Below are 19,360 nucleotides of genomic sequence, written 5' to 3'. Positions count from 1 at the left end.
CTGAGATCAGGACCAGGGTCTAAACCAAGAGTCCTATGCTTAACCGACTGCACCACTCAAGTGGTCCCAAAGAATTATTTTGTTCCTTTTTTTCTTTTCTGTTGTGAGGTTCAAAGCGCTAAAGCAACTGCTGGCATAGATATACTTCTTAAATGTTACCTATTTAGAAATTTTTCTGTTTATTCCATTCCACAATTAGTCACAACCTTGAACAAGGAAAAACAGCGAAAAGACGGAGCAATGAGGACAGTAACTTCTGCTTCTAATTGTACTTTGAAATAGTATTGTTGAAAAAACCAAGTTGTTCAATTATTAGTATTAAAATAAAAGTTCTTCATACGGGATTACACTGAAGCATTCAAAAACCTCCCGCGAGATGGGAGCGTGTATGTAAATGAGGGATGCTGATTTTGCTTTTTCATTGGTTACTTGCAAACAGCCAATAGGAGACTTGCAAACAGCATACCTCCCGTTAGTATAAATACTTCACTTGCTCACGCTCTGGTTCCATTCTTGTGTTTTCTTTTGAAGGCGTTTGCTATTTGTTTTATCAGCCATGTCCGGACGCGGGAAGCAGGGCGGCAAGGCGCGCGCCAAGGCCAAGACGCGCTCGTCGCGGGCGGGTCTGCAGTTCCCGGTGGGCCGCGTGCACCGCCTGCTCCGCAAGGGCAACTACTCGGAGCGGGTCGGGGCCGGCGCGCCCGTGTACCTGGCGGCCGTGCTCGAGTACCTGACGGCCGAGATCCTGGAGCTGGCGGGCAACGCGGCGCGCGACAACAAGAAGACGCGCATCATCCCGCGCCACCTGCAGCTGGCCATCCGCAACGACGAGGAGCTCAACAAGCTGCTGGGCAAGGTTACCATCGCGCAGGGCGGCGTGCTGCCCAACATCCAGGCCGTGCTGCTGCCCAAGAAGACCGAGAGCCACCACAAGGCCAAGGGAAAGTAAAATGCTGGCTATTGTTTCTAACACGGACTTTTTCCTAATCAAGAAAGTTACCCTAACAACAAAGGCTCTTTTAAGAGCCACCCACCATTTCCATTAAAAGAGCTGTCCTGCTTTGAATTCTGACAAGCGTTTAAAACCAAAGTAAAATGTCACGATTAACCCCCGGGAAGCATTACCCCGTGCCCCATGAAAAATAGTAATACTCGCTTGGAGGTAAAAGCCACACGTGGGTTTAGTTTAAGTATTGGACGTGTTTGGCAATACGTGCGTTAAACGGGAAGGGCCCTATTGTGCAGATGGAGTTGCAAAGTTTATCGCAAGGGCAATAGCTTCACGTTTTGCAAAAAAGTGAAAAGAGCTGGGATATTAGGTTCTAATTAAAACATTTGTTGAAGGATACCCACATTCTCCCATCTAGATCCAAGCTGATGAAAACGCTGCACATTTGCCGAAGCATCTGAGAGTAACTCACAGGTTCGTGATAATTAGTGTTTGTGAATAAAGACCATTTTCCTAATTTTCCACAGTGTTTGTGCCAGACCCAAGAAAATTTTCACCTTCATTGTAAATGCAGCGCATTTGTATATTTCCCTGAGCACCTGCAAATTATCTTGACGGTTTCTCTAAGAAAAGATCCGTTGGAAATTCCTATGTTGCTTTGCGTGATTACCTGACATTTCAAAACCTCTGAAGCTCTCCTTAAAAGATTTTTGTCCCCAGTGGTTAGAAGAATGGAAAGGGTACATAAATGACATCAGAGTAGCTACCGTGAAAGGCAGGGTTTAGGAGTCATTCACCAACCCGAAAGCCGCTCTTAATCCGGGCACCGCTCCGGGGCTGGGCCAATCGGGGGAGGGCGCGGGAACTTTTGAATATTCGTGGGCCCAATGGTTGTCGGTCTGGCTGTATAAAAGGAGGAGGACTGTGAGCCTTTCACCGGCTTCGGTGAAGACAGTCTCCGCCCGCCTTAGAAATGGCTCGCACGAAGCAGACGGCGCGCAAGTCGACCGGCGGCAAGGCCCCGCGCAAGCAGCTGGCCACCAAGGCGGCCCGCAAGAGCGCGCCGGCCACGGGCGGCGTGAAGAAGCCGCACCGCTACCGGCCCGGCACGGTGGCCCTGCGCGAGATCCGGCGCTACCAGAAGTCCACCGAGCTGCTGATCCGCAAGCTGCCGTTCCAGCGGCTGGTGCGCGAGATCGCGCAGGACTTCAAGACCGACCTGCGCTTCCAGAGCTCGGCCGTCATGGCGCTGCAGGAGGCGTGCGAGGCCTACCTAGTGGGGCTCTTCGAGGACACCAACCTGTGCGCCATCCACGCCAAGCGCGTCACCATCATGCCCAAGGACATCCAGCTGGCGCGCCGCATCCGCGGCGAGAGGGCTTAAGTCTCTGCAAGGGGAGCGCCAACTTTAAACCCAAAGGCTCTTTTCAGAGCCAACCAATTAGCTCAACAAAAGTAGCTGTGACCGTACGGCCTCTAACTGACCCTGACTTGCCAAACTGGAGCCCTCGCTAACCTGGTCATCCGGCATCTCTAACGACGTCATGATCAGGTTCAACAACGGCGCAGGCAAAATAGTACGTTTACCCAGTGTAGTCCTATAACTTCTACAATAGGATAACCTAAATTTTCTCTCCGTCGAGGTAAGAGCCCAACCGTCTATCTTCTGGCTACATACACCTTGTTAATCCGTTGATAAAGCCTAATTTTATCAAGTTCTCTTGTTGCTTAATATGCCATTTATTTGTGGCCCTGCTTGTGATTGGTTGTATTGCTTTATTCTAGGGCTAGCCACAATTCCTATTCACGATTCTTGGCTGTAGGTTCTTTTAAAGTTAGCCACCAAATTCCAAAATGTTGCTTGTTTTCTACACCTTAGCTCTTAATACCTGAAATTCTGGGCCTATGTCTGAGATGGGAACCGTTGCTAAGTCATGTGGGCAGCTCTTATCAGTAGACACAAAACAAAATTAAACTTGAATTGTGTGGTTTACTTGGATTTACTTACATTCCAGGACTTTACTAAAGCACTTTTGCCTTACAACATGTTTGCATTTTAAAGATTGATATTTCTGTGAATTTGTGTGTGTCACTGTGTTGAATTTTTAACATTCTGTTTTTCCAGATTTATCCATACAACTCTGGCACACCTTTTCTATCCATATAAAAGGGACTGTCCGAGGCACCAATGCCTCTGGCTTAAACCAGGGTGACTTTGCTCTCTAGCTCTGGGCCCCAGCTAAAGTCCAATTATGGGGTTTTATACCTGTGCTGGGTTTTATATGCATTGTTTTTGGATTTTTTCCCCTATTATGTATCTGTTACAAAAAGGGTGTTTTAGGTATAGGGCTCGAGAGGATAGCTTTTAAAAAGTGAAAGAACCCATTACTGTTGGGAGGGTTAGATGGCCAGGGGACAGTGGCTCAGACCGTGCTTCCCACCAACTGTTACCCCTTTCCTGGCCAAGGATCAAGGATTTGGCTGTGTTTTCATTTACCTGAGCTCCTCAATAGAGTAATTGTCCAGTGTCTAGAAAAGTAAGGTTAGCATCATCTTAGAATCCAACCTTGTTACTCTGTCCAAGAGTCCTTTGGAAGCTGGCGGCCCAGAGCAGCATTTGGGTGATAGATTGCCAACATTCAAATTCCAGTTTGCTACTTAATATATCCTTTTCACAAATTGATTTCTCCATTGTCAGAAAAATGGGGGTAGTACTACCCACCTCAGAACTGTTATTGGGATAATAGGAGTTGATTTTTGAACACAGAGCATTGTATAAATGCTATTAATTTTTCTGAGTTATGTATTATTTTCCCTTTTATTCTCAGATTTTTTAAAAAGACTTTATTTTATTTTTTTAATTTGACACAGAGAGATCTCACCTAGACAGAGGCAGCTAGAGAGAGGGAGGGAAGCAGGCAGAGAGCCTAATGTGGGGCTTGATCCCAGGACCCTGAGATCATGACCTGAGCTGAAGACAGAGACTTAACCCACTGAGACACTGGCATCCCTCAGAATTTTTTTTTTAATTGAAATAAAAATGCAAACTTTAGCTTCTAAACGTCCCTTTCACTTGCATTACTTTGTTGCTGTTTGTAAAGAAAACTTCAGCAGGTATTTGAAAAACAAAGAATGGAAGAAATTCACATTTATAAAAAATTTACTGAACATATTGGACCAAATGTAGTGCCAGTCTTTTAACATCCGTGCTTTAAGCATTTATTACTTTGGATTAGCAGAGTGACTATGGCCATGCTGAAGGGAAAAAGGGGGTGTTTAAGACACAGATTTTATCTTTCAAATGGCTGTTGGAAGGTTCTCAGTCACCCAAGCACCAAGGCGTGGTATGACCACACAGGCTAAAGTTTGCAGGTAATGTTGTTGGTGTCTAGAATCGCTTTTGGTTTGTTAAAGTCTTTAAGAAAAGAGGAGGAAGCCAAAGTCAGGGTGCATTTTTCAGACTAAAAAATTTAGTAGTAGCCCTTCCAGTCATCCCAGAAGAAGCGACTTACTAATCAATGAGTGTTTTAGGGAGACTTAACACAACAGTTGGAAATCAGTTAATAGAATTGAACTGCATTCCAGACAGGGCCACAAGACAGTCAGAAAGCAGACGTTGTCAATGTACACTTGGAAAGGGCACAAAGGAATATATTTAGACAACCTTAATTAACATGCTATGTATGAAAAACAAAAAAGAGTCTGTCAATCAATAGATGAGTGGATAAAGAAGATGTGGTATATAGGGTTGACTCTTAAACAACTCTAAACCCAGGTTTAAACTGGGTGAGCCCACTTGCAGATTTTTTTTCAACAAATATAATACACTACTGTAAATGTTTTTCTTTTCTCTGATTTTCTTGATAGTATTTTCTTTTTTCTGGTTTATAATAATATAACATATAGTACATATGCAGAATATGTTTTAATAGACTTTATGTTATCAGTAAGGCTTCTAATCAACAGTATGGTATTGGTAGTTTTGTGGGTGGGGGAGTCAAAAGTTATATGCGGATTTTCAACTGTGTATAGGTCAGTACCCCAACCTCTGCGTTTTTCAAGGGTACACTGAATATACAGTGGAATATTAGCATGAAAAAGTATGAAATCTTATTCATATGGATGGGCTTCAAGGATATATGCTAGATAAGTACAACAAAGTCAAATACCATATGATTTCACTTATATGTGCAATCAAAAAAAAACGAAACAGAGATATAGATAACAGTTGAGTAGTTGTGGGGGCGCGGGGTAAGAAGCAAAATAGGTGAAGGTTATTAAGAGGTACAAACTTGTAGTTATACAACAAATAAGTCACAGGCATGCAAAGTACAGCAGAGGGAATACGATCATATAATAATGGCTTTGTGTGGTAACAGATGGTAACACATCGTGATGGGCATTTCCTAATGTATAGAACCGTCAGCTCGCTATGCTATACACCTAAAACCAGGGTGATACTGTGTGTCAGCTATACTCTAATACAACGAGAAAAACGCAATTCATCAACGCTTTATATTTTATTGAATGCTGTGATTTAAAAAAAAAAAAATCTTCACTATTATATATGTGCCTGTTTTGTCTATATTGTGTTAGGAGTAAAAGCTTAAAAATGAAAGCTCAGGGCAATCTCCCAACTCCAGACAGATTCTTTAAGTAATAATACCAGCTAAAAATCAGGGACATTTACGTAGGACTTCTTTGTGCCAATCTCTGTTCTAGCCCTTTGCTTACATTAGCAATGTAAATCTTCACAAAAGCTCCATGAGTAGTATCATCACTCCACCTTTACAAATGAAGAAAATGAAGGAAAAATTACAGGATCACACATCTGTAAAAGAGGGAAAATAACTTCCCCTACTCTTCTGAATGCTTAGTTGAGTCGCTATAAAAAAAGATGAACGAGAAAAACAAAGAGAAGTTTAATGACATGAACCCCTCGTGTGTACTTGGGAGATGCTCTGAAGAACTGAGCGGAACTCCCCGAAGAGGCCCCAGCCACCCCAGGAAAGACCCCCTTCCGCTAACAGATGTTGGTGTGGGAAGGGAGTGCCCAGGAAGCCAGCCTGGGGTTGGCGGGAAAAAGACGGGAAACAAGGTTGTGATGCCGAATTAGGCTGGGGCTTTCCCAAGGACAGGAATGTCTGGTGATTTAGTCGTCCTTCTCTTCCTGCTGATGAGGGAGCAGGAGGCTGGCTGAGGACAAAGCAAAAGCTGGCGTCTTGCACCCCCCCTTCACCCGCTCCCCTCCATATGTGTAGCATTCCTCAGGCACCCCTGACTGCCATTAAAACGATAAATAGTTAACTTGCAGAGATCACAGCCCTGCAAGGCAGAAATCTCCCTTGGTTTGCAAATGTCCTTGAGATTTACTAACAAAGAAGTTACCTTATCAATAGCCCAATTTCCAAAGACACAGAACTCAGTTCCTCAAGCCCTAATGTCACCCTCCCCTCCATAAAAAACCGAAGGAGGCGGAGGTAGAAGGAAAAGTAAATAAAGTTAAATTTCTTCTAAACCTAAATCTCATTAACAAGGACGCTTCATAGCAGGAATGTAACATTCCAACAGGAGACTCTCAATTGTCTTTACTTGATAATAACCAGGCCTTCAATATCCTGATAGTATTCTTTGCCCCAATAGCCCTTCTGAACACCCCTTTGTCCTCACCTACCCAACTCCTGTGTATATAACCAGCCACTCCTCACAACCTGGGGCAGCAGCTCTTCCTGCCCACGGGTTCTGTCCCCGTGCTTTAATAAACCACCATTTTGCACCAAAGATGTCTTAAGAATTCTTTCTTTAGTTGTCAGCTCCGAACCCCACCCAACCGAACCTGACTTAGGTTCTGGGACTTCATCACTACTGCAGAGAGGGCGACACTTAGAGGTTGAGGTCTCCTTCATGAATGTTAAAATGTCCCATTAGGAAGATTTTAGAGATTCTCCCGTGTCGGTGTTTCTTAAAAATCATCTGCTCGCATACAGTCCTTAGACAAAGAGGCGCATTTGGTTGGGGGGTTGGGGGACGTCTTCTGCTGCCCTCCATACCGAAGAGGCCTATTTTGAGACGGTATGTCCTGAACCCCTACACTCCTGTTTCGGGGTGACACCTTAGGGTTCCCTTCCCAGCCAACAATCATTCCCCTTCTCAATGAGAGAAGGCAGTCCTTTGTTGTAAACTGAAGCCCCTAGTAACGTTTTCATGGGGGAGATTCCCGCAGACACCAGTACGAACCGGCTCAGGAGAAGCCAGACCTTCCACGCGACCTTGCTCCCTCCCTCACACAGTCCTCGGAGCTCCGCCCAGAGGTGGGAGGAGTCGTGGTGGGGGCGGGGCCTTGGGGCCCGCCCGCGCTGTCAGTCTTCAACTAGGTCCGACTTCTGCTTATAATTGGCGCTGACGGAGGCGAAGGGCCATCGCTGTGTGGAACTCGCACAGAGCTTTTAGGTCGATATGTCTGGTCGCGGCAAGGGCGGGAAGGGCCTGGGCAAGGGCGGCGCCAAGCGCCACCGCAAGGTGCTGCGCGACAACATCCAGGGCATCACCAAGCCCGCCATCCGGCGGCTGGCCCGGCGCGGCGGCGTCAAGCGCATCTCCGGCCTCATCTACGAGGAGACCCGCGGGGTGCTCAAGGTGTTCCTGGAGAACGTGATCCGCGACGCCGTCACCTACACGGAGCACGCCAAGCGCAAGACGGTCACGGCCATGGACGTGGTCTACGCGCTCAAGCGCCAGGGCCGCACTCTCTATGGCTTCGGCGGTTAAAATTTTCCCCGGATTCATTTATTCTTCAAATCTCTCTAAAGGCCCTTTTCAGGGCCGCCCACTTTGTTTCCAGAAGAGCTGTACGCGTTTTGTGCTTCCTGATTCTGGTACCTACTGCGTTTTCCCGGTGCTTGGGGTCTTGGGTTCCGGTGTAAACGAGCCAGGGCGGTGCGTTGGCCGCCGGATGCTAGCTCGACCAATGAGCTGGCCGTACGGCGCGCGCGCGGGGTCCGTGCCAATCAGGGCCAGGGGTGGCCCGAGGGAAGCCAATGGAGAGGCGACGCGGGCCCCAGGCTTCCCGGGAGAGATGCGGGGCCCGACCTCCGCTCTTCCCGCAGGTTTGCCGCCTGTTTCCCGTGGAAGGAGTGAAACGACGACCCATGCCTCCTGTCCGGAGCGATTCGGGTAGCGGCACGGCTTCAGCGGCCGCCCAGCTCGCTCGCCTGGGGAGGTTCGGTAAATCCCTGTCTCTGGAAGAGGCCGCCCCCGCCTCCCAGGCAGCCAGGTGGTTTAAAATGCACGACCGGAGAGACGCCGGACGTTCGCTCCTAGCGTGTCGCCTCCCTGGACGGTGTGAGGAGAGCGGAGCGTCCCCTGGCGTCAGGTCCCCGCGGGCCGTCGCCGGTGCCCCGGAGCTGGAACCTGTGAGGCCGCAGCCGGGGGTCGCAGGTTTCTAGGGGCCTCGCCATTCTCGAGCCCCGGGTCCTCCCTCCGCCCCTGCCTAAGCGGGTCTGGAAAGTGCCATTTAGTGGACGGAGGGGATCTGTTCGGATTCAGGTCTCTGCTGCTCGGACCCCCTAGGGTCTCCGGCAGCGCCCCACCTTGAGGGCTTAAGGAAGGAGCTCCGTCCTTTGAGGTCACCGGCTCTCACGCGACTGTCCTGCACCTTCCGTCTTCGTCCCTCCGCCCAGGTCCTCTTCCGCCTCCTGTACATGGTAAGGTTTTCGGGTTCACGTGAGCCGCAAGCAAACGCTTAACCGACTGAGCCACCCAGGTGTCCCTCAAAACACTTTTCGAGCATTCTTGAAAGCTTCATTCAAAACCGTAAACTTAAAAAATAAAGTTTTTCTAGTATGCCCTCATTGATAAATCAGGCACGTGATAGCATCTTTAATTCTTGAAAAATCTATTGATGACTTTTTTTTTTTTAAAGATTTTATTTATTTATTTGACAGACAGAGATCACAGGTAGGCAGAGAGGTAGGCAGAGAGAGAGGAGGAAGCAGGCTCCCTGCAGAGCAGAGAGCCCGATGTGGGGCTCGATTCCAGAACCCTGATCACGACCTGAGCCGAAGGCAGAGGCTTTAACCCACTGAGCCACCCAGGCGCCCCTATTGATGACTGTTTAAAGCAAGTTACTCTAATATGTTCTCCGACACAAGATACCGAATAGGCAGTTGGAACAGTTTCTCGAGTTCAAGTGAGAGGTCTGGTTTAGAGGAAAATTTGGGAATCAACAGCCTATAAATGAGTCTGTATCCCATCAGTAAGAATTCAAACACCATTTATTGCAATGCATTGTAATAGTAAATGAGCAGAAATGTAAATTGCCACCAGAAACCCTGTCTTAGTTCAGGCTGCTATAAGGAAAATGCCACAGACTGCCTTAAACAACAAACTGATTTCTCAAGGCTGGGAGTCCAAGATTAAGGCACTGGCAGTTTCAGACAAGATTTGGTGTCTGGTGAGCCCCCCACCCCGTTCCGGGTTCGTAGACTTGTCTTGCTGTGTCCTCACATGGCAGACGGAGGGCCAGAGAGCTTTCTGAAGTCTCTCATTTATGAAGGGCACTAATTACATTCGTGAGTGCTCCATTCTCGGGGCCTAATCACTACTGAAGGGCCAGAACTCCTAACACCATCATATAGGGGATTTAAATGTCAACACGTGAATATGTGAGGAATACAAACAGCCCATAACAAATGAAATACTATACAGCCCTACTAAAGAAAAGGGAAAGTCTATTCCAGTATGTGCTCAAGTACCTATGGCTCACTTCTTGGGCCCCTTCTCTGATCTTGGTATGACCTTGATCTTGATATGTTCTGTGTTCTGTGTAATGGTTTATGCTCAACAGGAAAACTCCATGACCTAGCCCTAAGTGTCAGGTCAGGTTGTAGTGACAATGCCTATGATGGTGTCTGCTTCTGTATGTTTCTCAATCACAATGGCTGTTTTTAGAAACAATGGCTGTGTTAGACTTTAATCACCTCTAAACTTTTCTCAGTTCATTCCACCCACTTCAAGCTTCATAAGGAAACTTGCCACATATCCAGTTGCATATTTGATGTATCTACTTGAGTGTCTAATGGACATCTCAAACTTGATTTTTCCAAATTAGATATCTTAACACATAAACACCAAATCTATTCTTTCTCCAGTGTTCCCCACCTCAATAAATGGAACTCCATTCTTGTAGCGGCTCATCTGAGAAATCTTGCAATCCTGTTGGAGCTCTTTCTCTTACAACTTTTATCCAACCCAGTCATCTCTGTTACAAATCAATGAAAGGACCTTTCACTACATCCTGTGCTGCTACTTCAGGGCAAGCCACACTCACCTATTGTCCAGATGACCATAATGACTCCTAACTAGTCTTTCTATTTCCACTTTTGATAGCTAGTTTTTTTCTCAGTCCAGCAACAAGAGTGATCATTTCAAAAGTTGTTTCACACTCAGAACATTCCAGTGATTTTCCCTCTTCATCCCAGCCTATAAGGAAGGTAGCCAATAATTCTAGTTTGTCTGAGTTTGAAGGGTTGCTGGGGATGTGGGACGTTCAATGCTACAACTTGGAGAAAGTCCCAGGCAAACAGGTTGAGTTTGTCTCCCTGCCTAGATGGCTTCACATGCTCTGGGCCCTGGCCACCCTCTGATCTCACTTGCTATCACATTTCTTTGTCTTCACTGACCTTTTTGCTGTTTGCAGAACAGACCAAGCATGTTCCAGTCTCGGAGCCCTTGTATGTATTTCTCTGACTTCCTAGAAGTATCTTATTCTGGTACATGGGGAGGATTTTACTTCTGCCCTAAGAATTAAAATAACATAAAACAAACTAACAGTAGAAAAGCATACAATTCGTTTACATTTATATAAATACATATATGTTTTTTTATATGTAGAAAGAGACATTATTGTACGCCAATATGCTTTCCATGACAAAGGTGCACTCCTAAGGAAATGAAGACCCAAAGAAGCAGTTAGAGTTGAACACTTCTGTACTGAGCTGGACAAAGCGTAGTGAACTGAAAACACAACAAGGCAAGGAGGCTGGGGCTAGGATAGTGAGTTGTGGGAATGTAACTAGGAAGATAAGTGTTAGTTTACAAGGTTTGTTTGTACAGATTTCTCCTGGCCTCAACCCCTCACCCAAGGTGAGAAAAATGTTACTTTCCTCGTCATATAAGGGTGACATCTTCCATATGGGGAATTTCTCTCCTGCTTTCAGGAAGAAAAAGGAGAGGTCAGTGTGCCTTCTGGCATCTGTTGTTTTTCAAGTGCCTTTGATCTTTAGGTCCGAGTCAGTTTTTGTGTAGCATATTCTGCTACCTGTCCCTGGATGGCTGCAGACTTCATTTCATTCAGGTCTCTGCTCAAACACCCTCTTATGAAAGAGAACTTTCCAGACCGCCTTATGTAAAGTAATACCCATTTCTGCTCATTCTTTAAAATAGTATATGCATCCCCACATGTATCAATATATGTTTAATTGTTCTGTCTCCCACAACTAGAATATAATTCTCTGAGAGCAGGGACTTTATTTTGTCCCTGACTTGTCCCTAGCACCTAGAACAGGGCTGACAGCTAATAGGTAGTCTCTGAAGGCTTGTTGTGTGGGGAGAGGAAAAGTATTTTTCCTTCTATCCTTCTAAATTCTTAACAGATCTCCTTGTAATAAAAAGATAAGGTAACAGAAGAAAACCAAATTAAATTATGTGCATATGCACAGGAGCCCCACAAAGATATGAGGTTCAAGGAAATGAACAGAGCAGGAAGCTTTTATATCTGTTAGACAAAGAATACCTTTCTGAAGAAGTGAAAAGACAAAGCGGTTTGGACTAGAAGTAGCAAATGGTAAAGAAGTTAAAAGGTTTGTTCATAGACACTTCTCAACCCTGAGTTCCTCATCTCTGGTGATAAGGATTTTTTTCTTCCTCCTGGTACAGGAGGGTACCTTTCAGATAAAAGATTTATCTTTGGTTTCTTGGAAAAAGAAAGAAGTGGGGGTTGATGTGGGGCAGAGGGAATGTCAGGGTGAATTTCCTGCTTCTGAAGCTTAATCTCCTTAGAGTTTAATATATTTAATATGCCAAGGAGGCTTATTAGGGGATCGCATGTCCTGAACCCCATCAGCTGAATGAATGCGTGCATGAATTTTCTACGTCAGACCCTAGGCCCACCAGAGTGTTGCCACAATTGATTCTCCATGTACTGTTCTTTTATTTACCTCTGCCCGAATCAATCCATATGGCAGTTTTTCCTCTAGATCTGAGGAATGATGCCAGTGGCAGATAGGCGGCGTTACCTTTGTTTTGAAAAGGCTTTCATGAGTGTTAAGGCTGAAGAAGGCTCAGAGGCGTTCCCCCAGGGCAGTGAGCATGACTAAAATGGACATGGTACTATCTACAAAGCTGTTAATAAAGATTCCAGGCCTGCCATCACAGAAGCTCGTCCTGTCTATTGTAGCAACTACCGCTCCCCTCTCACGTAGAAAATCTGTATCCACACATCTCTCTACGTATACTCTGGATCCACAACGGGGAATTCTGTTGATTTGCTTACAGAGGTACCCCACTGCCTATAAGAGTACCTGGCACATTACATGAGGTCAAAAAATATCTCTTGAAGGAACACCAGCTAGGGAGAACATAAAATGACCGCTCTCCCAACCAGGCCCATGTTGCTCCTCTGGCCATCCAGGATGCGGCTCTGAATTCTCCTCATTGTCAATTTAAATTAGGCCAGACTAGGTACTTTTATCATTCCCCAAGAAATCTTGGAGGACAGTTATCAGGTGCAAAGGGGGCCCCCAAAAGCTAGGAGAGACACCGGCTGAAGCTGACATACTGAGCTTGTGGCCAGCTCACAGGTTCTATCGCACTCACTCAGTTTTATTGAAATATAGTTTATGCACCATAAAATTCATTCCAAATTAGCCGCCCTAATTTCCATTTCTCTGTGAAGGGAGGAAAAGTATGGCGAATTCAGACGGGCTCTGCTGACAGTGAAAGAGGCACTTTCCCCCATAAACCAGATGTTACTTTCCCCCGAATCCAGTGCCCTGGGTTTTCTGGCAGCCTGAATCTCGTTTCTCCCCTGCCGGTTTCCAAAGACTATTTTTTGGAGTTTGTTAGTGGTGAAACCTCTACTGTCCTCGAGACCCAATTGAAGGACACTTGCAGGTCTGAGTCTACTTCGTAATGCACAAAATGATAAATCCCACAAATTCCTTACACAGGGCTTTGGGGTTTCTGGCCAACCTTCCCATCCCCCAGTCTGGCTCGCCTGGGAGGTTGGGGGGGTTGGGTGAGGTGCACATGAGATCATCAGTTCTGATTGGTTGACAAACACGGATGGGACCTGCTGATTGGACAATGTTCCTCTTTGTTCCTAGAAATCCTTGCAAGTTCCTTGCTCTACTTGGTTTCCCCACTTTTGAGTTAGGAGTATCATCCCTTTTACGTGTAATGCAGTCAATGTGGACAGAGGAGCAATTAAGTACGGCTCAGCTAAGGGAGGCCCTTTGGTGTAATCGGATGTTGCACGGAGCTTTACTTTTAAAAATCCCGCAATCCCACATAATTCGGTCATTAAATCTCAACTGCTCATTTTAGCCAATGGAGTGTATCAGGTCAGCTCTTTTTCTGAATGTTTGGGTGGCCCTGAAAAGGGCCTTTGATGGCGAAATGCAATTTCCTGGTGGTGGAATCAGAGCTTAGCCCCCGAAGCCGTAGAGGGTGCGGCCCTGGCGCTTGAGCGCGTAGACCACGTCCATGGCCGTGACCGTCTTGCGCTTGGCGTGCTCCGTGTAGGTGACGGCGTCGCGGATCACGTTCTCCAGGAACACCTTGAGCACCCCGCGGGTCTCCTCGTAGATGAGGCCGGAGATGCGCTTGACGCCGCCGCGCCGGGCCAGCCGCCGGATGGCGGGCTTGGTGATGCCCTGGATGTTGTCGCGCAGCACCTTGCGGTGGCGCTTGGCGCCCCCTTTGCCCAGGCCCTTCCCGCCCTTGCCGCGACCAGACATGGCTTCCAGAAAAGCAAACCCACAGCAAGTGACAAAGCAAGCGAGAGCTGGTCCTTATATAAGACGTCCCTCCTCCCAACCCCACCCCCTGCAGATGTAAAGAATAGAAAGAGCGCAGGCGGGAAATATGACGCCAGCAGTCCCCTCCCTTAGTCCCGCCTCCAGGCCCCAGACACTCCGGGAGGGCGGGTGCAGAACGCAGCTTGACCATTGGTCTTTACTCCCATAATTGGACTATCTTGTTCTAAGGAACTAGGTTTATGGTAAACTCATGTAGGATTCAAAAAATAATCTAATAGAATACTTACATAAAAATGCTTGTTTTGCAGTAATTTCAGTAATGGCAAAAATATCAAGGTCAAAGAAATATAAATTGAGTAGTTTAGTGATAAGCCAGATTTCTTTCAGGTGTTTTACTTCTAATACCTGTGATGAAATTCCTCTATTCCTGTTCGTTTTAGAAATGCTCAGGAGGCCCCATTTAATGCCCTTCAAATAGCCAACTGTTTCATGCCCCTCTTGAGACGCTGACGGTTCCTTAGGACCTCGATGAACAGTATCTTCTAACCTTGTAAAGGGTTATTTTTGTGTGCATACACCGGGGATGTCTTACGCAGCAATAAGGATCTGTAACCCACTCTAGTGTTGCCAACCGATATCCCTTCTTTCTAAGTGCATAGCTACTCCCAGTCAACTGTTTCGTTGGTAGTTATTTTACAGCCACTTTAGTTGAAAACGTGGGTGGCTCTGAAAAGAGCCTTTGGCTGAAGTTTAAAAAAAAAAACGGTAGCGTCTTACGCCCTCTCGCCGCGGATGCGGCGCGCCAGCTGGATGTCCTTGGGCATGATGGTGACGCGCTTGGCGTGGATGGCGCACAGGTTGGTGTCCTCGAAGAGCCCCACCAGGTAGGCCTCGCACGCCTCCTGCAGCGCCATGACGGCCGAGCTCTGGAAGCGCAGGTCGGTCTTGAAGTCCTGCGCGATCTCGCGCACCAGCCGCTGGAACGGCAGCTTGCGGATCAGCAGCTCGGTGGACTTCTGGTAGCGCCGGATCTCGCGCAGGGCCACCGTGCCGGGCCGGTAGCGGTGCGGCTTCTTCACGCCGCCCGTGGCCGGCGCGCTCTTGCGGGCCGCCTTGGTGGCCAGCTGCTTGCGCGGGGCCTTGCCGCCGGTCGACTTGCGCGCCGTCTGCTTCGTGCGGGCCATAGTAGGAACAGAAACACCGCGCTCTCACCAACACACTGCACTAGAATGCCTGCCAATATTTATAGGACGCAAAGTGTAGTGATTGGATGAGGAAAATGCTGACGTATAAGGTTACAGGCTGATTGGTCTATCTTTTAGCTTTCCAACATCGGCGCAATTTCATTGGCTATCACGTTATCCCGTTTCTTCAGGTTTTTGTTCCTTTCACATCTGATTTTCGTAGTCTGGATACAGTGCTTTGAACATTACCTTTTCGAAAAGCTAAACATTTACTTCGTTGGTACTGTAGTTCAAAACTCTATATTTCTGTAGTTTTGGGGGAGAAATTTGAGAAATATTGCCCCCGATAATGTACTCTTTTTTCTCCCTTTTCAATAACCCCAACAATCCCCTATCATATTATAAGTTTCTGAAACCTTTTTCAAAAATGAGATCCCTTTATAATGCTTACATGAAGGAACTCCTTTGAATCCTAACTGAACCATAGTAAAATTACACTGGAGTTTACAGAAATATTCCCAGTAATCGGGCACCTCTGTTAAATATATTTTTAATTTTTTATAAACATACACTATATTTTTATCCCCAGAGGTACAGGTCTGTGAATCGCCAGGTTTACACACTTCACAGCACTCACCGCAGCACATACCCTCCCCAATGTCCAAAGCCCCACCCCCTTCTCCCAACCCCCTCCCCCCAGCAACCCTCAGTTTGTTTTGTGAGATTAAGAGTCACTTATGGTTTGTCTCCCTCCCAATCCCATTTTACCTCTGTTAAATACTAATGCTGACTTCTAAACTTGGAGCTTTCTGGATCTTATATTTTCTCACGTCTAGAGTATATTCTGCCAGATGTAAAATATCAGTGACTAAATTCTCCAGTACCAACCTCTCTGAATTTTGCGGAGCAGGCGTGTACTCAGCGCAATCAACAGGATTCCCAGACACAAGAAGGGCCAACTTCTCATTGCCAAGACCTAACCTTATAGTTCTTAAAATTTTTCGAGCTTAAAAACACCAAATGTGACCGTTTTGTAAGAGTAGGTAGGCGAGATTCTACCTTTTCATTGGTTGAGTACTTTTATACTGAACAGCCAGTAAGAAATCTAGCATCCTTCCTCTGGGTGGACTGTTCGTATTTTATTTGAAGCCTATTTAATCCAATGGATTCGCAGGAGGCTGGAACGGTAAGAAATCCCCGAAACAAGTGTTTCCTTTTAAAAAGCTGCGTTTAATTAGAGTCCCCGTTTATTACACTAAGAAAGGTTTGATTCCCAGATGTTCACGGCCGCCAGCTAGTACTCGGGCCAGCGGATATTCGGGAGAAACCGGGAAGCTCGCGTTACTTGGGCCGCGCGGACTTGTTTGAGAACGTCAGGAGCGCGGCGCGGGAAGGAGACGTCACTGCCTTCTCTCGGCCCCCAGGAGGCGACGTCCCCGAGCCTGTGGCGGGGTGTGTGGGCTCCCGGGCGCGGCCCTGGAAAAAGCATTTTATTCTCTCCTTTGATTCGCACTGGGGAATCACCGGAGCCCTGCTGACGCGTCTAAATGCCCCGTACAACCACAAAGAAGTCACAGGAGGGCTCCCCGCAGAAGTCACGGGAGCCGTGCCCTCTGGCTGTCGCCCTGAGGCGCAAGGGAGGGGGAGCGTGGAGTCCGGCCGGCGCCTCCCGAACGCCCCTCGTGGGCGGGGTTGGGAGCTGCCCTGCGGGGAAAGAGCGCGACAGCGCCCAGGGTAGCCAGTCGGCCGCGCCGGGGCACGCGGGAAGACCGGGAAGGCCTCGGGGGCGGGTCCAGCGCACGGGACGGTGGCCACAGCTTGTTCTGCACTTGCAGGAGGGTCTAACTGTGCGCTCGTGAAACCAAAACGCAGAAAAGGTCCTGACCAGGGGTGTCCCTCTTCGGCGTCGCCGGGAAAGGCAGCGGCGCTGACGAGGGCTGGCCCCCGGCCTCTTCCCCCTCCCCGGCCATTTCACGTTCGCCACCGGCTGGGAACGCACGCCCCTCCGGCCACCGCCCGGGACTCCTGTCTGGGTGCCTCCCGGACAAACAGCTCTTCCTCCGCCCCGCAAGAAAAGGCTTGTTTTGCAAAGGACGGTGGCAGCCACCGGCGTTACCGGGCTGCGGAGCCCGACCCCTGCCCGCCCAGAAGAGCGGTCTGCTGGAGGCGACCGGGGAGCCGCCGCAAGGTCCCCGCGGGGCCGCGCCGAGGGCGGTGGCGCGGAGGGCGCTAGGGGGCGAGAGGCGGGCGCGGGCGAGCACCAATCACAGCACGGCCCCGCGCTATAAATACGGCGCGCCGGGGCCGCCGGCGTCTTCCTGCTCAGTCAGGTCCTGGTAGTTTGCTCGGTGCGCTCCGCTCTCACCATGTCCGAGACCGCGCCGCCCGCTCCGGCCACCTCCGCTCCCCCCGAGAAGCCCGCGGCTGTCGGCAAGAAAGCCAAGAAGCCGGCTAAGGCAGCGGCTACCGCCAAGAAGTCCGTGGGCCCCTCGGTGTCGGAGCTGCTCGTGCAGGCGGTGTCCTCTTCTAAGGAGCGCGGCGGCGTGTCCCTGGCGGCGCTCAAGAAGGCGCTGGCGGCCGCCGGCTACGATGTGGAGAAGAACAACAGCCGCATCAAGCTGGGCCTCAAGAGCCTAGTGAGCAAGGGCACCCTGGTACAGACCAAGGGCACCGGCGCCTCGGGCTCCTTCAAGCTCAACAAGAAGGCGGCCTCCGGCGAGGCCAAGGCCAACCCACCAAAAGTGGCGAAAGCCAAGGTGACGGGCGCTTCTAAGAAACCTAAAAAGGTCACAGCGGCTACTAAAAAGGCGGTCAAGACTCCGAAAAAGGCCAAAAAACCGGCTGTGGCCAAGAAGCCGTCCAAGAGTCCCAAGAAGCCCAAGAAAGTAGCCAAGAGCCCCGCCAAAGCCAAGGCTGTGAAGCCCAAAGCGGCCAAGGCGAAGGTGACCAAGCCAAAGACGGCTGCGAAGCCCAAAAAGGCCGCACCCAAGAAAAAGTAGAGTTGCAGTTGGAACTTGTTCCAGTAACCCAACGGCTCTTTTAAGAGCCACCAACATATTTCAGGGGAAAGAGCTTTAGTACGGCGTGTATCTCGGCTCCCACGTGGAGTTGCCACCCACTTGCGAGGACGGTTTTGGGCTAATCCTTACCCCACACCTAGATTTCTTAGAGACCTCCTGTATTCTCGCTGATGTGCCTAACCTTCCTAGGCGACACTTAAAGGTTTGGCAACCAGCGGCCTACTGTGCTTTCTCGCCTAGTTAACCGTGTCGGCAGTACCTGGGGAGCTAATGGTCCCCGGCTGGGCTGTAATCCACACCTTTTCCTCCACGCGGCCCCAGCTGGAAGCAGTTGGGTTAACAGCCGAGCCCTGCGGTATTTGGGACAATAGTGTTTTAAGCGGCCTTTTATGGACTTGGGCTCCTCTGAGAAGTGCTCCTGGGGTAACCACTGAAACCGAATGCTTGGCTACAACCTCTGCAAATGCGGCGCGCCAGCTGATGTCCTTGGGCATGATGGTGACGAGCTTTGGTGTGGATGGCTTTTGCGGGCGCGGCGCCTTCGCGCGGGTCGGGTTGTGCACTGCCACAAGTATCTAGCGCTGGTCACAACGAAGCTTGACTGCGACGAAGTTGGGGAGACTAAGCCCCAAAGCCCCTTACCCGGCTTCTGTAGATATAGGAAACAAAACTGCCCTGATTGGGTAATATTTGCAAATCCACTCTGTACCTAAGAGCATATTTTATCGTCCCCAGGGTTTCCCATTCTGGTGGGGCTACCATGTTAGGTAGGAAAGGACACTTTTGCAGAACTGTCTCTTTAGGCTTTTAAAATTTAATTCTAGGATGCAGATTTTAATCACGTCTTTCACCTCCGAGGAGAAAACAACATATGGTGAGCCAGGGTTACTAATCAGCTCAATTGGTTGTAAAGCCTTATTTTTTACACACGCCCCTGCATACTCTTTGTTCCATTTTTCAGGTGATATTTTCCTCCTCTCTTGCTGGTCTCCCACTATCCGATGTCTGCCGTGCAGGCATTTCCCATCTCTGCTCCACGCAGGCACGTAGCTATTTAATGTTTTCTTTGAACTCAGTCATCTAGGAGCACCTATCATATACATGTACGATGGTTCATCTGGTTTTCAGTGAGAGCTAATTACAAAACGGTAGCTTTATACACATTCCTTC

At 48.5% G+C, this 19,360-nt stretch overlaps 6 protein-coding genes across 6 annotated transcripts; 4 read left to right on the top strand and 2 right to left on the bottom strand.

Annotated features, from left to right (window-relative positions):
* The first annotated feature begins 508 nt into the window (after positions 1-508).
* LOC309864389 (histone H2A type 1-D) lies at positions 509-1,151 on the top strand. The gene has a single exon (XM_082729833.1). The coding sequence runs from the start codon at positions 557-559 to the stop codon at positions 947-949; it is 393 nt and encodes a 130-aa protein (XP_082585959.1). The 5' UTR covers positions 509-556; the 3' UTR covers positions 950-1,151.
* A 722-nt stretch (positions 1,152-1,873) lies between these two features.
* On the top strand, positions 1,874-5,513 carry LOC309865273 (histone H3.1). Its single transcript, XM_082731533.1, has one exon. The coding sequence runs from the start codon at positions 1,923-1,925 to the stop codon at positions 2,331-2,333; it is 411 nt and encodes a 136-aa protein (XP_082587659.1). The 5' UTR covers positions 1,874-1,922; the 3' UTR covers positions 2,334-5,513.
* Positions 5,514-7,351: 1,838 nt separating this feature from the next.
* Positions 7,352-7,792, top strand: LOC309865295 (histone H4). Its single transcript, XM_082731562.1, has one exon. It carries the CDS (start codon positions 7,406-7,408, stop codon positions 7,715-7,717), a length of 312 nt encoding a protein of 103 aa, XP_082587688.1. The 5' UTR covers positions 7,352-7,405; the 3' UTR covers positions 7,718-7,792.
* Positions 7,793-13,469: 5,677 nt separating this feature from the next.
* LOC309865300 (histone H4) lies at positions 13,470-13,965 on the bottom strand (the record flags this gene model as incomplete). Its single annotated transcript, XM_082731567.1, has 1 exon — positions 13,470-13,965. One exon carries the CDS (start codon positions 13,963-13,965, stop codon positions 13,654-13,656), a length of 312 nt encoding a protein of 103 aa, XP_082587693.1. The 3' UTR covers positions 13,470-13,653.
* On the bottom strand, positions 13,674-15,196 carry H3C1 (H3 clustered histone 1). The gene has a single exon (XM_082731535.1). It carries the CDS (start codon positions 15,168-15,170, stop codon positions 14,760-14,762), a length of 411 nt encoding a protein of 136 aa, XP_082587661.1. The 5' UTR covers positions 15,171-15,196; the 3' UTR covers positions 13,674-14,759.
* A 1,184-nt stretch (positions 15,197-16,380) lies between these two features.
* On the top strand, positions 16,381-18,404 carry H1-1 (H1.1 linker histone, cluster member). Its single transcript, XM_082731530.1, has one exon. The coding sequence runs from the start codon at positions 17,537-17,539 to the stop codon at positions 18,167-18,169; it is 633 nt and encodes a 210-aa protein (XP_082587656.1). The 5' UTR covers positions 16,381-17,536; the 3' UTR covers positions 18,170-18,404.
* Positions 18,405-19,360: the final 956 nt, after the last annotated feature.

This window comes from Mustela nivalis (genome assembly GCF_964662115.1).
Source record: "Mustela nivalis genome assembly, chromosome: 5".
Lineage (NCBI taxonomy): Eukaryota > Metazoa > Chordata > Mammalia > Carnivora > Mustelidae > Mustela > Mustela nivalis.
Note: the sequence above shows the minus strand (reverse complement) of the source record. Positions and strands in the feature narration are given on the sequence as shown.